Below are 12,669 nucleotides of genomic sequence, written 5' to 3'. Positions count from 1 at the left end.
GCCCGCTCGGCCTCGCGGGGGGGGGACACCTCCGGCCGCCGGGGGGCGCCGCTCCCGGCCTCGCCTCTCGCTGCTGCGGCCCTGAGGCGGTGGCGGCGGCCCCGGCCCCGGGAGCGGCGGCGGCGGCGCCGCCATGAAGCGGGACGTGAGGATCCTGCTGCTGGGGGAGGGTAAGGGGCGGCCGGGGGGGGGTAAAAAGGGCGGCCGGGACTCGCCCCGGTGCCCTCCCGGTGCCAACGCGTCCCCATTTCTTTCTCCCCGTTTGTTTCTTTTCTTTCCCCCCTCCCCAGCCCAGGTGGGGAAGACGTCTCTGATCATGGCGCTGGTGGGCGAGGAGTTCCCCGAGGAGGTGAGGCCGGGCTCGGGCGCCCCCCCCTCCCACCACCACCCCCGGTTTCGGTCCCTGCAGGCCGGGGCTGTGCTGGGCCTGGAGCCCCTCGCTGCCTGGGTGTGCCCCGGGGGGGCTGTGCTGCCCCTCGCTGCCACCCCTGGGGGGCTCAGGGCATGGCCCTGGCTGCAGATGTTTGCCCAGTGCCTCCAGCAGCACCGCCGGCTGCTTACTGGGGCTCGGGGGGCGGCTGGACCCCAAAACCTTTCTATGTTTCGCAGTGAATCCCATGCTATCAGCATAGCACATCTCCCAGGAGGGTGGGTCAGGCTGGGGGGCACCCCAGGGCTCAGCTCTGGGGGGGGCAGAATTAACATTTCTGAACCGTAGCTCTCACTGCAGGACACGGCGCTGTGCCTCAAGCGAGGGCTCAGGCCTAGGAGGCTTTCAGAGGTTTCACTTTACAGAGGGCACCGTAGCAAGCAGCAGCTTGCCGTGCACAGCCCCTTCCTTGTACACAGCCCCTTCCTCATGGGCTGAGAGCAGTGTGTGGGCTGCAGGCACCCTGCCCACGCAGTGGCCGCATTGAGGTCTGAGCTCAGCCACCCTCTCTGCTGTATTCGGCCTGGTCGGTGTGTCCAAGCGATGGCACGGGGTCTGCTCGCTTCGCAGGTGCCCCCCCGCGCCGAGGAGATCACGATCCCGGCGGACGTCACGCCCGAGAAGGTGCCCACGCACATCGTGGACTACTCAGGTGGGGCCGGCCCCCTCGCTCCCTGCCAGCCTCACCTCTCCCTGCCCACCTGCGGCCAGGGGAAGGAGCATCCCCGCTGCTCAGTGACGGCTCTTTTCCCCTTCCAGAGTCGGAGCAGACGGAGGATGAGCTGCAGGAGGAGATCGCTAAGGTGAGTGGGGCTGGATGGAGGGGTTGTGGGTCAGGAGGCTGCGTTACTGTGGCCCTGCAGCTTACAAGCGACGCGCGGCTGTTCTCCCTTCCCATTAACCACCCAGAGATGTGCAGGCAGTTGGTTATCTGCGGATTAACGCTATCGGTTTGTTTAGCAGATTGTTTAATCCTTCTCTGGGTTGTAAGCTGGCGTGTGGCTTGTCCCGGTCCTCCGGGGGGGCTCCAGAAGGAGAGCAGTGGGGGGCAGCTCGCTGCTGACCAGGGGTGGAAGGAGTCATGGAGCACACAGCGTGCTCCTGGCCCCGGGGTGTTGCAGCCTTGGAAGAGGGGAGAAGCAGTTGTTGAGCATGGGTGAGACCCCCCTGTTCCTGTGGCTGCCCGATGAAGCAGTGGCACAGAGGTGGTGGTTTGGGAGCTGGAGCCCTGGGGGACTGGGTGGAGAGGAGAGGGGATGGGATGGGATGGGATGGGATGGGATGGGATGGGATGGGATGGGATGGGATGGGATGGGATGGGATGGGCCCGGCTGCTCCTCACCACTCCCAGATAGCTTTGGCTTCGTGCTGAGGAGACTTCTTGGCTGTGGGGAATAACACCGCATCTCTGCTGTGTGTTTCATGTGAGCAGAACTATTTAATCGTCCTCAGTGTTCAATGGATGAGGATAGGGAGCACAGGGGTGCTGTACCCACCCCACAGATAGGAGGAGAGTACAGATGCTTAAAACGGCTCCAGAAAATCCTGCCTAAACCCTTGTGTGGCCCCAGGATTAGCCTGCATGGCTTCAAACGGCCTCAAGCCGTGTGCCCTCATCTCTCTTTCAAAAGTGCTGCATCCAGGGAGTGGACCCAGTAGAGGTGGGAGCTGCCACGCACAATTCACCAGTTAGTGAAGAGAAATATCTGTGCTGGACCAAGAGCTGGGGAGGGAGGGTCTGTGTGCTCTCACGGGGCAGTTGGGGCCAGAGCTGATGCTGTCCAGCTCCTCAGGAGCCCACGGTGTCTGTGTGTGCGTGTGCTGCACGTGCTCAACTGCAGCTGCTGGGTTGCAACGCAAGCACGACGGCAGCCAGGGCTCAGACCTGCCTCCCCACCACGGCGGGAGCACCAGGACCCTCACTCACCCCCCTTTCTCTTCTCTCTTGCAGGCCAACGTGGTCTGCGTGGTGTACGATGTCACCAAGGAAGTCACGATCGAGAAGGTAACGTGCTCCCCGCCAGGCCCTGCTGCTCCCGGTTCTGTTTGGGGTTTGAGACTCCTGCTCAGAGGCAGGCTGAGCACAGCCCAGGCCTGCTCCCACACTGGTAATCGCCTCCCTGCGCTGGGGGCAACAGGCTTGTCACATCCTTCATCTGGCATTCAGCATCCCTGGGTGTGCTCTGCCTGCTGCTGCGGGGGAGCACCGGGGAGCAGATGGCTGCAGGGCCCTGCCGACAGCTACGGCGCGCGTGCTGGGAGCTGCCTCTCCCTCCGGAGGCTGCTCTGACAGGCCTTTCCCCATGCTCGCCTTTCAGATTCGCACGAAGTGGATCCCCATGGTGAACGGAGGAGCTGAGAAGGGAGCCAGGTACTGGGTGCGGAGCTGGGTGATCCCGGAGGCTGCAGGGCCCTCACCGCCTTCGTGTCCTCTAGGGGCTGCTCACATCAAGCCAGCTGTGCAGGCAGTGGCCAAACCACTTGTAGCAGAAGATTGTGGGAGCTTTTCTCCCTCAAAGTCTAGCTGAGGCAGAAGATCATGGGAGAGGGTTCCTCCCCACCTCGATCTCTTGCCATCCAGGCAGAGAGAGGCTGCTGCCGAGGGAGTATGGGGGCAGAGGAGCCACAAGCTGTGTGGGGATCACTTAGGCAGGAGGCTGCTGTGCTGGATTAAAGGCTTCTGAACATATTGTTGCTGGGTGAAAGCGTAAGCAGGATCAGGCAGTCTGTTTCTCCAGATGGATGCTCCCAGCCGTGGGAGGCAGGAAAGCTGTTCTGGACCTTGCAGAGGAGGGTGGGGAGGCTCCCGGCCGGCTGCCCGGCAGCACGTGCAGCTGGAGCAGGACTGGGAGAGGGGTGGCCTTGCTTGTGCTCTCTGACACTCTGCCTTTTTTTCCCCAGGATCCCCATTATTTTGGTGGGGAACAAGTCTGACCTGCAGATGGGCAGCTCCATGGATGTCATCCTGCCCATCATGAACCAGTTCTCGGAGATTGAGACCTGCGTGGAGGTGAGGGACCTGAGGGTTGCTGCAAAGCCTCCCTGAGGGGTAGGAACACTTTGTCATGGTTCAGGAGAGCCTTCGTGCTTGCAGGGAACACTCTGCTCTGTAGAAGTACCATGGTTTGGGTCTCAAGGGCCTGTGCTTTACGCCTTCTGCCCTTTGGCTTCCTCGCAGAGAGCGAGTTTCAGTGCCTGCCCTCTCTGGCTGTAAATGGTTTTGAAGCTCCACGCAGCCCTGTCGGGCCTGAGGCTGTGGAAAGGACACAGCAAAGCCACAGCGTGAGCAGGAGCTTCCCTTTTGTTTTTTTCCTGCTGGTGGGCAGAGATTGCTCTGAGCTTTGATGCATTCTTTGTCTGGCTTGGAGAGCTCCAGTCATCTTCCTTCTGCCCCCAACATGAGCCCGTTGCTTGCCCCACTGACAGTCCTGTCTCTTCCTTTGCATCCTCAGTGCTCCGCCAAGAACCTCAAGAACATCTCTGAGCTCTTCTACTACGCTCAGAAAGCTGTGCTTCACCCCACCGCCCCCCTCTACGACCCGGAGGAGAAGCAGGTAGGAAGCACTGCTCCTGGTTTCTGGAGGAGCCCCTTCCCGTCCGTCCTGGGGGGCTGCAGAGTGCAGAGCCCCCTGGGAAGGAGGGAGGAGAGTTTGGGCCAAGATAGCAAGAAAGAGGGGAAAGAGGTACCTGTGGGGGAAGCCAGCAGAAAAATACCTGTCTCCCCATGCTAAGTGCAGCCAGGACAGAGAATCTGGGGGTTTGGGAAGAAGCCCTCATGCTTCAGACCTTGTGGCAGCCGTGGTGGGAAGAGTGCAGGAGAAACCTTGGCTGTGAGCCCCTCTGAAGGCAGTGCCCTGTTTTTATCACCATGGTTGGTTCCTTGCAGCTGAGACCCGCGTGTGCACGAGCACTGACCCGGATTTTCAACCTCTCGGACCAGGATAACAACCAGATTCTGAGCGATGATGAACTGAACTACTTCCAGGTAGGGCTGGCTGTGGGGCTGGGGCACAGCCCAGTCCCTGCAGCTGCTGGGTTGTGCTGTCTGCGTGCCTGCTCACGAAGGCCTTCTTCCTTTTGGGAGGTAGAAATCCTGCTTTGGAAACCCGCTGGCTCCCCAGGCCCTGGAGGACGTGAAGATGGTTGTGTGGAAGAACACCACGGATGGGGTGCAGGACAACGGGCTGACGTTAAACGGTACCAGCACGGGGGCTCTGTGCTCCTGTCCTCTTGGCTCTTGATCCGAGCCGAATTAGTCCCTCCTGCCAAAGCAAGCCTGAGCCTGCTGCGGCCACTTAAAGCTCCCTGTCCCAGCACCCTGTTTCCCCAGAGGAAGCGTAGTCCTGAGGTGTGGATCCCCGAGGCAGTGCCCGTCTGGCCCTGCTGTCTGAGCTGCCTGGTCTCTCCCACAGGCTTCCTCTTCCTCAACACTCTCTTCATCCAGAGGGGCCGGCACGAAACCACCTGGACCATCCTTCGCCGCTTTGGCTACGACGACGAGCTGGAGCTGACAGACGACTACCTGCACCCGCAGTGCGTGTCCTGTTGTGGATGGAGGTGACGGGGTGGGATGTCCCCAAAGGGGACGACCTGGGCTCCTCTCTGCGCCCTGGGGGCTGCTGCCTTGCTCAGCTGAGGCTGTGCCCTGAGCTCACGGTCAAGCTCGTGCTCCTCACGTTCCCCTGTGGCCGGGAGCTGACACGAGGGGTTGGCAGCAAATATAACGGCCTTGGAGCTGTTGACTGCTGCTGGCGCTGGTGTAGGCGGGCAAGGAGGGGGGGAGGCAGTGAAGGCCTGTCCCTGACATCCCTTGACATCAGCAAGGGGCTGTGAAGGCTGTTCTGCCTCTGCCTGAGCTGTGAGCTGTCGGGAGCAGTCAGCTGTCAGCAGAGCCCTCCCGGCTGGTTCTGCAGCTGCTGTCTCTTCTCTGCTCCCTGCCACCCCAGAGGTGCTGATCTGCCAGTAATGAAAGGCTTTGGCTGCGAGCTGCCTCGGCCTCTCCCCAGAGAGCAGGCTCCAGGGGCAGACAGCAGGGCCCCTGCTGGTGGAAAGCACTGGGGCTAATGCTGGGCCCTGAGCACGAGGCAGAGGCCGTGACAGCTCCTGGGCAGCATGGATGTGCCACGGGGGGTCTGCTCCACAGCGTTGAGGCCCTTTCCTACAACTTTGTTTGGTTTTGTTGGGGTTTTGTTGGGCAGGGAGGGGCTGGCGAGCCACGTGCCCTGGGCGAGATGTGGCTTTGCCAAGGGTCCCTTCACGCTGCCCTTGGTTGGGGGCTGGAGGAGGCGTTGGAGCTGCTCACTGGGGTCTCTCCCGGCAGGTTCCGCCTGCCCCCCGGCTGCTCTTCGGAGCTCAACCACCTGGGCTACCAGTTCCTGCAGCGGCTGTTTGAGAAGCACGACAAGGTGGGCACCACGGTGGGGCCGTGTGGGAGCCTGGCTGCTCTCCGCCTGCCCCTGCTCCCCTTCCAGCGAAGGGCTTTCCTCTGTCACAGGGGCATGGGACCGGGGTCACCACCTTTGCCAAAGGTGCAGACAGTAAATTGTGAGCCTTCGGGCTCCGAGCTAACATCCAAGTGGCATCGCCCCTCCACAACGACTGCCTGCAGCACGCAGGGGGCTGGGGAAAGTGGGCAGAGCTGCTGGCCTGCAGCCACGCAGCTGGCACCCCTGTGGGAGGAGAACTGGGCCAGAGAGAGGCAGAGAAAGCAGCTGGTTGTGCCATGAGCTGGCTCTGGAGAGGGAGAGGAAGGCTGTAGAGGATCTGCAGTGCATCTGGACGTGCTAATTAGTTAGGTGTTGGCCTGCACCTGGGTTGTGGCAGCTCGATGGGAGCTGCAGCACTGAGTTGACAGCTCTGCTACGGAGCCAGGCTGAGGGAGCTGGGGGAATTCAGCCTGGGGATAAGGCTTCAGAGAGACCTCCCAGCGGCCTGCCGGTACCTGCAGGAAAGCTGGGGAGGGACCCTCTGTCATGGGGTGTAGGGATAGGACAAGGGGAATGGCTTTAAACTAAAAGAAGAGAGGTTTAGATTAGATGTGAGGAAGAAATTCTTTGCTATGAGGGCAGTGAGGCACTGGCCCAGGCTGCCCAGAGGAGCTGTGGGTGCCCCATCCCTGGCAGTGCCCAAGGCCAGGCTGAGTGGGGTTTGGGCAGCCTGGGCTGGGGGAGATGTCCTTGCCCATGGCAGGGGGTTGGAACCAGATGGGCTTTAAGGTCCCTTTCTTAAGGGACCTTAAAGCAGGGGTGTCTGTGGAGAGGTGTGGCGCATGTAGGCTGCGCCCTGCCTCGGCTGCTGACTCCCCGTGTGTTCCAGGACCAGGACGGTGCCCTCTCGCCCACGGAGCTGCAGAGCTTCTTCAGCGTCTTCCCCTGCGTGCCCTGGGGCCCCGAGCTCTACAACACGGTATGCACCACTGATAAAGGCCTGCTTTCCCTGCATGGATTCCTCTGCCAGTGGACGTAAGCTCAGTCCCTCTCCCACGCCTTCGGTCGCCTCGCGTAGCGCTGGCTGGGTTGGCACCCCCCGACCGGCTCCCCGCTGCTCTCCGCCTCTCCAGGCTCGTGGCCTACCTGGACGTGCGGCACTGCCTGGAGTGCCTGGGCTACCTGGGCTACCCCATCCTGTCGGAGCAGGACTCCCAGACGCAAGCCCTCACAGGTACAGCCGTGCCCTCCCCTCCTCACCCCCTCGTGCCCCTCGTCTGTCTCACCCGGCCCCTCTCTCCTCGCAGTGACCCGGGAGAAGAGGATTGACCTGGAGAAAGGGCAGACCCAGAGAAACGTCTTCCTCTGCAAGGTGCTGGGAGCCAGGGGCGCAGGCAAGTCCGCCTTCCTGCAGGCCTTCCTCGGCAGGAGCCTCGCGGTGAGTGGCTGCTCCCCTGCGCGGCGCAGCAGGAGGCAGAGCGCGAGGCCCGGGAGCGACCTGCGGCGTCACGGCACCTCCACGCCGCGGCTCTCGCCTCCTTCGTTCCGTCTAGGGTGACGGGCCCCCTCCCTCGGCCTGTCCCCGGGACCTGCAGGGGCTCCTCCTGCCCCAGGGGTGTCCCTGACCCCACCGAGGTGACGCTGGTTTTCCCTGCTCGTTACGAACGGCTGTTTCGCTGCGGGGATTGGAGCAGTGGGGAATCCTTTCCCTCCCCCGAGTGTTCCTCTTGCTCCCCGCTGTCTGAGACGGTGTTTTCCTCCGTGGCAGGCCCAGAGGGAGACCCCGGGAGAGCCGTCCCTCTACGCGATCAACACCGTGCAGGTCAACGGCCAGGAGAAATACCTTATAGTGAGTCGGGGAGCGGGGGCAGCGCTCGTGGGTCCACCCCGTGTTGCTGGGAAGCTGCAGCACCATCGCAGTGCCCCTGGGGACGGCCCCATCTCCGTGTGGCGGCGCCGTGCCACGTGTCCTTTCCCCTCCTGCTCCAGCTGTACGAGGTCAGCGCTGACACAAAGTTCACGAAGCCGTCGGACGCCGCCTGCGACGTCGCCTGCTTGATCTATGACCTGAGCGACCCCAGATCCTTCAGCTACTGTGCCAGTATTTATAAGGTGAGTGGCAGAGGCCCTGGGGGATTCAGCCTTTGAGCGGCAGCCCCGTGTCTCCCAGGAGGGTGCCGCAGGAGCTGGCCTTCCCCAGCCTTGGTGCTGAGCTCCTTCCTCCGGGCAGCGGTGTTGCTGGCCGAGCCATCCCTCCGGGTGCCCTCCAGCCCTTCCCAGTTGGGACCCCTCATGATTCCCTCCCTGTAGACCCGTGGGGTCGCTCAGCCCTCTCTGAGCCTTGTGCCCATCCCCGCAGGAACACTACATGGACAGCCAGATCCCCTGCGTCTTCGTGGCCTCCAAGACAGACCTGCCAGAAGCCAGTCAGCAGCCCGGGCTGTCCCCCGCCGAGTTCTGCTACAAGCACTGCCTCCCGCCACCCTTCCTCTTCTCCTGCCACAGCCAGGGCCCGCCTGGCACCGCCGTCTACACCAAGCTGGCCACCGCCGCCACCTTCCCGTTAGTATCCATCCCTCCCGGGTAGGGGGCTGTGGGCTGGGAGCAGAGCTCGGGGAGGAGGGCTGCTGGCTCTGCCCGCCAGCACCTCACATTTGGTGCTGTTTCTCTTTGGCTCTCAGCAATGGGAGCTTCGTTCCCTGCTCCAAGAGGGCGAAGGGGACTCGGCTGCCTTCTGCCTTGGGCATCTCTCTGGCAGATTTATTAGATAAGCTCCCAGAGCAGGATTTTTATTTTAGGAGCCTGAGATAAAAAGTGCTGAAGGGGGAGTCGCCAGGCTAGTTAGAGAGGCCTGCGGAGAGGAGGCGGTGGCTGTTTTCTCCCGATAGATGGATCAGGCAGCAAAGGAGGTCAGCGAGGCAGGACCTCTGATGGCTCTGGGAACAAATCGCCCCTGGCAGGGGCTGGGTGTCGTGCTGGGCAGCGGGGAGGAGGCTGCTGAGGAGAGAGGGGCTCTGCCCGCAGCGAGGCTCGAGGGCGGCGGGGCCGAGGGGCGGCGCAGTGCCGGGGGCAGAGCCCTTTCCGGGAGAACATGTGGGTGCGTTGGAAGACAGGATGGGATTACTAGCGAGTGGTTTTCCCTTTAGCTTCTTTTCAATAAACAACTTTATTTTTAGAGCTGACACTTTTTTTTTTTTTTCCCCCCTCTGCAGTATTAAAATTTAAATATTCTTAATATATCTTAGGGTATGTGGTATAAATAAATAACGGCGTGATGGAGGGCCGGGGATTGGCTCCTCTCCCCTGATTTAGTGGGGAATTAATAATGGATACGTGTTTCTTGCTTGGAGAGGAGCGCGTTGATGCAGGACGGCACGTGTGTAGGGAGGGGATGTGTACACACGGGTCCCTTCCCTGCTGGCCTCGGGTTGGAACCACCGCTGGGTCCCCATCGTGCCCGCATCTCCACCTGCACCCGCTGCCGGGGCTCTCTGCTCTTGGAGCTGTAAAAGCAGCCTGACCTAGAAAGGCGGGCGCCTCACTCCTTGCGTGTACTAATTATTTAGATGTTGGTGTGCTATTTCAGGACCACGGCAGGGTAAAGCCTGCGTCCGTTCCACCAGCAGGGCAGGAAGCCCTCGCTTGGCTCGGCGATGCTGCCGGGTGGCCGGCGCTCCGGCTCGTGGTGGCCCTGGCTTGGAGCCGTGCTCTCCCTGGGCCCTCCCAGGGACCTGGCATCGGGGCAGCCATCCCCGTGCGCCTCCCTCACTGCCCTTTTCTCTCTTCCTTTGCAGCCACCTGAACGCCACGGAGCTGGGAGCCGCCTCCTTCTGGCTGCGGGTGGCCCTGGGGGCCGCGGTGACCGCCCTGGTAGGCTTCACGCTGTACCGCGCGCTAGCCAAGAACAAGTGAGAGCTGCTCTCCGCCCCGCCACACCAGCCTCCCCCTTCCCCTGCGTCCAGCTGGTCCCTGCTGGGAAATCCTCCTCCCCCCCAGCCTCGATTGCAGGACCAGTGAGACCAGACGTCCCAGCACCAGCAGCAGGATCGATCCTCGGCACCAGCCGGGCGGCTGGGGACCCCTCCCTGGGAGCCAAGAGGCTCACCCCCGTCTTTTATTCTGTTCACGTCTTTTTAATGTTTGTTTTTATGCTCAAACCCGAGTGCTGCAGTATCCGTGGGGCAGACACATCCCGTCCACAGCAGGCTGTGCTGGTGCCCTCAGGTCTCCATTTCCCTCTGCTGGGAAAGGCAGCCAGGGAGGGCTGGGGGTGCTCGCTGCCCAAACCCCACTTTTGGGGTCTCTCCTGGCCCCTCCTGTTGGGATGTCGTGGCTGCAGCCCCCAACCCTGGGCTGTGAGGGGCAGGAGCGATACCTGGGCACTATCCCAGGCCTTTTCTGTCTCCTGTTTCTGTCCTGGAGTGCTGCAGCGGGATCTTGACCCACCTGCCCTCCTCCCCTGGCTGGCTGCGTGTCCTGTCCCCTCCCCACCCCTCCAGTATTCCCGGGGGGGGCTGAGGGCTGGCTGTGCTCCTTCCCTGGCTGTGCCATCACCCAGCTGGTGCCACATGCTGGCACGTGGCCCTTGTCCTGCTGTCCCCTCCGCAGGGACCGAGGCCGGAGCAGGTGCCTCCGAGCTTTGCATCTCCTGGTACGACTGGAACCACATCCATGCCCCGTTCCCAGCCCCATCATGGGCAGCTGGCATCTCAGCCCAGTTTGGGGCCAGCCCTGCCCCAGTGCCCCAGAAACGGAGCCCCCAGGCAGCTCTGTGCCCAGCTCCCCCCTCCCCAGGCTCCCACCCTGCTTCTGCCACGCTGCGGGGAGCCCGGGGAAGCTCCTGGTCTAGAGCCGTGCCCCAGGCTCAAGGGCTACACTCAGGGTAGGCTGATTTACAGGCAGCTGCCTTTCTGTCCGTCTAGTTAAAGTTTTATTGTGGCCTGGAGCCGGCGAGGGCTTGGAGACGCCACCTCTGTCCCCATCCCACGTGGCGTGGTGGTGGCACTGTCCCCAATGCTCGCTGCTGGCTCGTGGGTCCTGGCACCGCCGGGACCACCTCTTCCATTCCCGTTCCCACTCCCCGTGCCCCAGCTGGGGAATGTGTCCCGTGGGGCAGAGCCCTGGGGCACGGGGCTGTCCCCGTGCCCGTCACCGCTCCAGGTCTGGTCTTTTAGGTTTGTTCTCTATAACGAAATAAATTTTTACACGCCTTCTGCTCGCACCCGCTGTCCTGTCTCGCGTAGGGAGCAGCACCGCTGTCCCCGGCTGGAGCTCTGCAAAGCCAGGGGGACCTTGGGCTGTGGTGGGAGGGGGTCCCAGGGGAGCGAGGAGTCCCCAAGGGCTCCCCGACCCTTTGGGGACAGTGGCAGGACGTCAGGGTACAACCTGAAGCCTCATTTATTTGTCTCCGCAGGCTCTGCCGCAGGCCCTGGGCACTGGGGACCGTGGTCACAGCTCTCTGGGGCCCTGCCACAGCTTGGGATTGCCCCGGGGACTGTTAAATCCCCCAGAGCCTCAGCTCTCCCCTGGGATGAGGCCCTGGAGAGCTCCAGGGCTGGATGGGGCCGCGCTGCTCCCCTTGTGTGTGGGATCCTCTGGGCTGCCAGGGCAGAAAGGGGTCCCATTGTGGGGGGACACAGCCCGGCCAGGCTGTGGGGTGCCCACACGGGGATGGAGCAGAGCTGGTGCGGGCAGGAGGTGATGCTAAGGGGGATGGGATGCGTGGGGCTGGGCTGGGCTGTGGGCACCCTAACGGGAACAGAGGCAAAACTTGTGGGCACCTTTGCCAGCTGCAGCATCTGCATGGTGCTGGGACCTGTACTGGGATGTTGGGACCCGTACTGGGATGCTGGGACCCATACTGGGGTGCAGGTTCCTGCAGTGGGATGCACAGAGCCATACTGGGACGCGGGTACCTGTGCCAGGATAAACACATCTGTACCAGGATGTGTGTACCCATACTGGGATGCAGGTACTCGAACTGGGATGCAGGTACCCGTACTGGGCTGCAGATTCCTGTAACAGGATGGGTGTAGTGGGATGCATATACCTGTACTGGGAGGCAGCTTCCCATACTGGGATGCACATACCCATACTGGGATGTAGATTCCTGTAACAGGATGCATGTAGTGGCATGCCCATTCCCATACTGGGATGTCCGTTCACCCCGGGATGCCCGTTCCCATACTGGGATGCCTGTTCCTATCCTGGGATGCTCATTCCCATCACGGGATGCAGGTTCCCATCCTGTGATGTCCATTCCCATACTGGGGTGCCTGTTCTCATGTTGAGATGCCTGTTTCCCCCAGGAAGCCAGTTCCCATACTGGAATGCCCATTCCCATCCCAGAATGCCTGTTCCCTTCAGGATGCCCATTCCCATACTGGGATGCCTGTTCTCCTCAGGATGCCCATTCCTGTACTGGGATGCTCGTTTCCATACTGGGATGCTTGTTCCAATCACGGGATGCAGGTTCTCATACTGGGATGCCTGTTCCCATACTGGGATGCCCATTTCTGTACCGGGATGCCTGTTCCTATATTGGGATGTCCGTTCCCATACTGGGATGCCTGTTCCCATCCCAGGATGCCTGTTCCCTCCGGGATGCCCATTCCCTCTGGGATGCCCATTTCTGTACTGGGATGCCCATTCCCATACTGGGATGCCCATTCCCATACTGGGATGCCCGTTCCCCCCGGGCTGCCCGTTCCCATCCCGGCACGCCGCCCCCCCTCTCCCCACGGGGCGGAGCGGAGCGGGGCGGGCGCCGCTTCCCCGCTTCCCCGGGCGGCGGCGGCGGCGGCGGGGAGGGGG

General features: G+C 62.3%; 1 protein-coding gene across 1 annotated transcript; it reads left to right on the top strand.

Annotated features, from left to right (window-relative positions):
* Window positions 1-12: 12 nt before the first annotated feature.
* On the top strand, window positions 13-11,077 carry RHOT2 (ras homolog family member T2). Its single transcript, XM_027469387.3, has 19 exons — window positions 13-170; window positions 291-349; window positions 1,001-1,082; window positions 1,190-1,233; window positions 2,382-2,435; window positions 2,749-2,801; window positions 3,332-3,440; window positions 3,883-3,984; window positions 4,317-4,415; window positions 4,519-4,627; window positions 4,843-4,963; window positions 5,751-5,835; window positions 6,746-6,891; window positions 6,990-7,090; window positions 7,164-7,294; window positions 7,625-7,705; window positions 7,846-7,968; window positions 8,216-8,418; window positions 9,651-11,077. Exons 1-19 carry the CDS (start codon window positions 134-136, stop codon window positions 9,766-9,768), a joined length of 1,857 nt encoding a protein of 618 aa, XP_027325188.1. The 5' UTR covers window positions 13-133; the 3' UTR covers window positions 9,769-11,077.
* The last annotated feature ends 1,592 nt before the right edge of the window (window positions 11,078-12,669 follow it).

The sequence above is a fragment of the Anas platyrhynchos genome, chromosome 15 (assembly GCF_047663525.1).
Source record: "Anas platyrhynchos isolate ZD024472 breed Pekin duck chromosome 15, IASCAAS_PekinDuck_T2T, whole genome shotgun sequence".
In the NCBI taxonomy this organism is placed as follows: Eukaryota; Metazoa; Chordata; class Aves; order Anseriformes; family Anatidae; genus Anas; species Anas platyrhynchos.
This window is presented reverse-complemented; position numbering and strand designations above follow the sequence as displayed.

What these genes read in the sequence shown, in the direction of transcription:
- RHOT2 (XM_027469387.3), top strand. Translation starts at nt 134, where the DNA reads ATGAAGCGGGACGTGAGGATCCTGCTGCTGGGGGAGG. An exon ending in AGGAAGTCACGATCGAGAAG is followed by an intron (nt 2,436 to 2,748) that starts GTAACGTGCTCC and finishes CTCGCCTTTCAG; the next exon opens with ATTCGCACGAAGTGGATCCC. An exon ending in ACGACCCGGAGGAGAAGCAG is followed by an intron (nt 3,985 to 4,316) that starts GTAGGAAGCACT and finishes GGTTCCTTGCAG; the next exon opens with CTGAGACCCGCGTGTGCACG.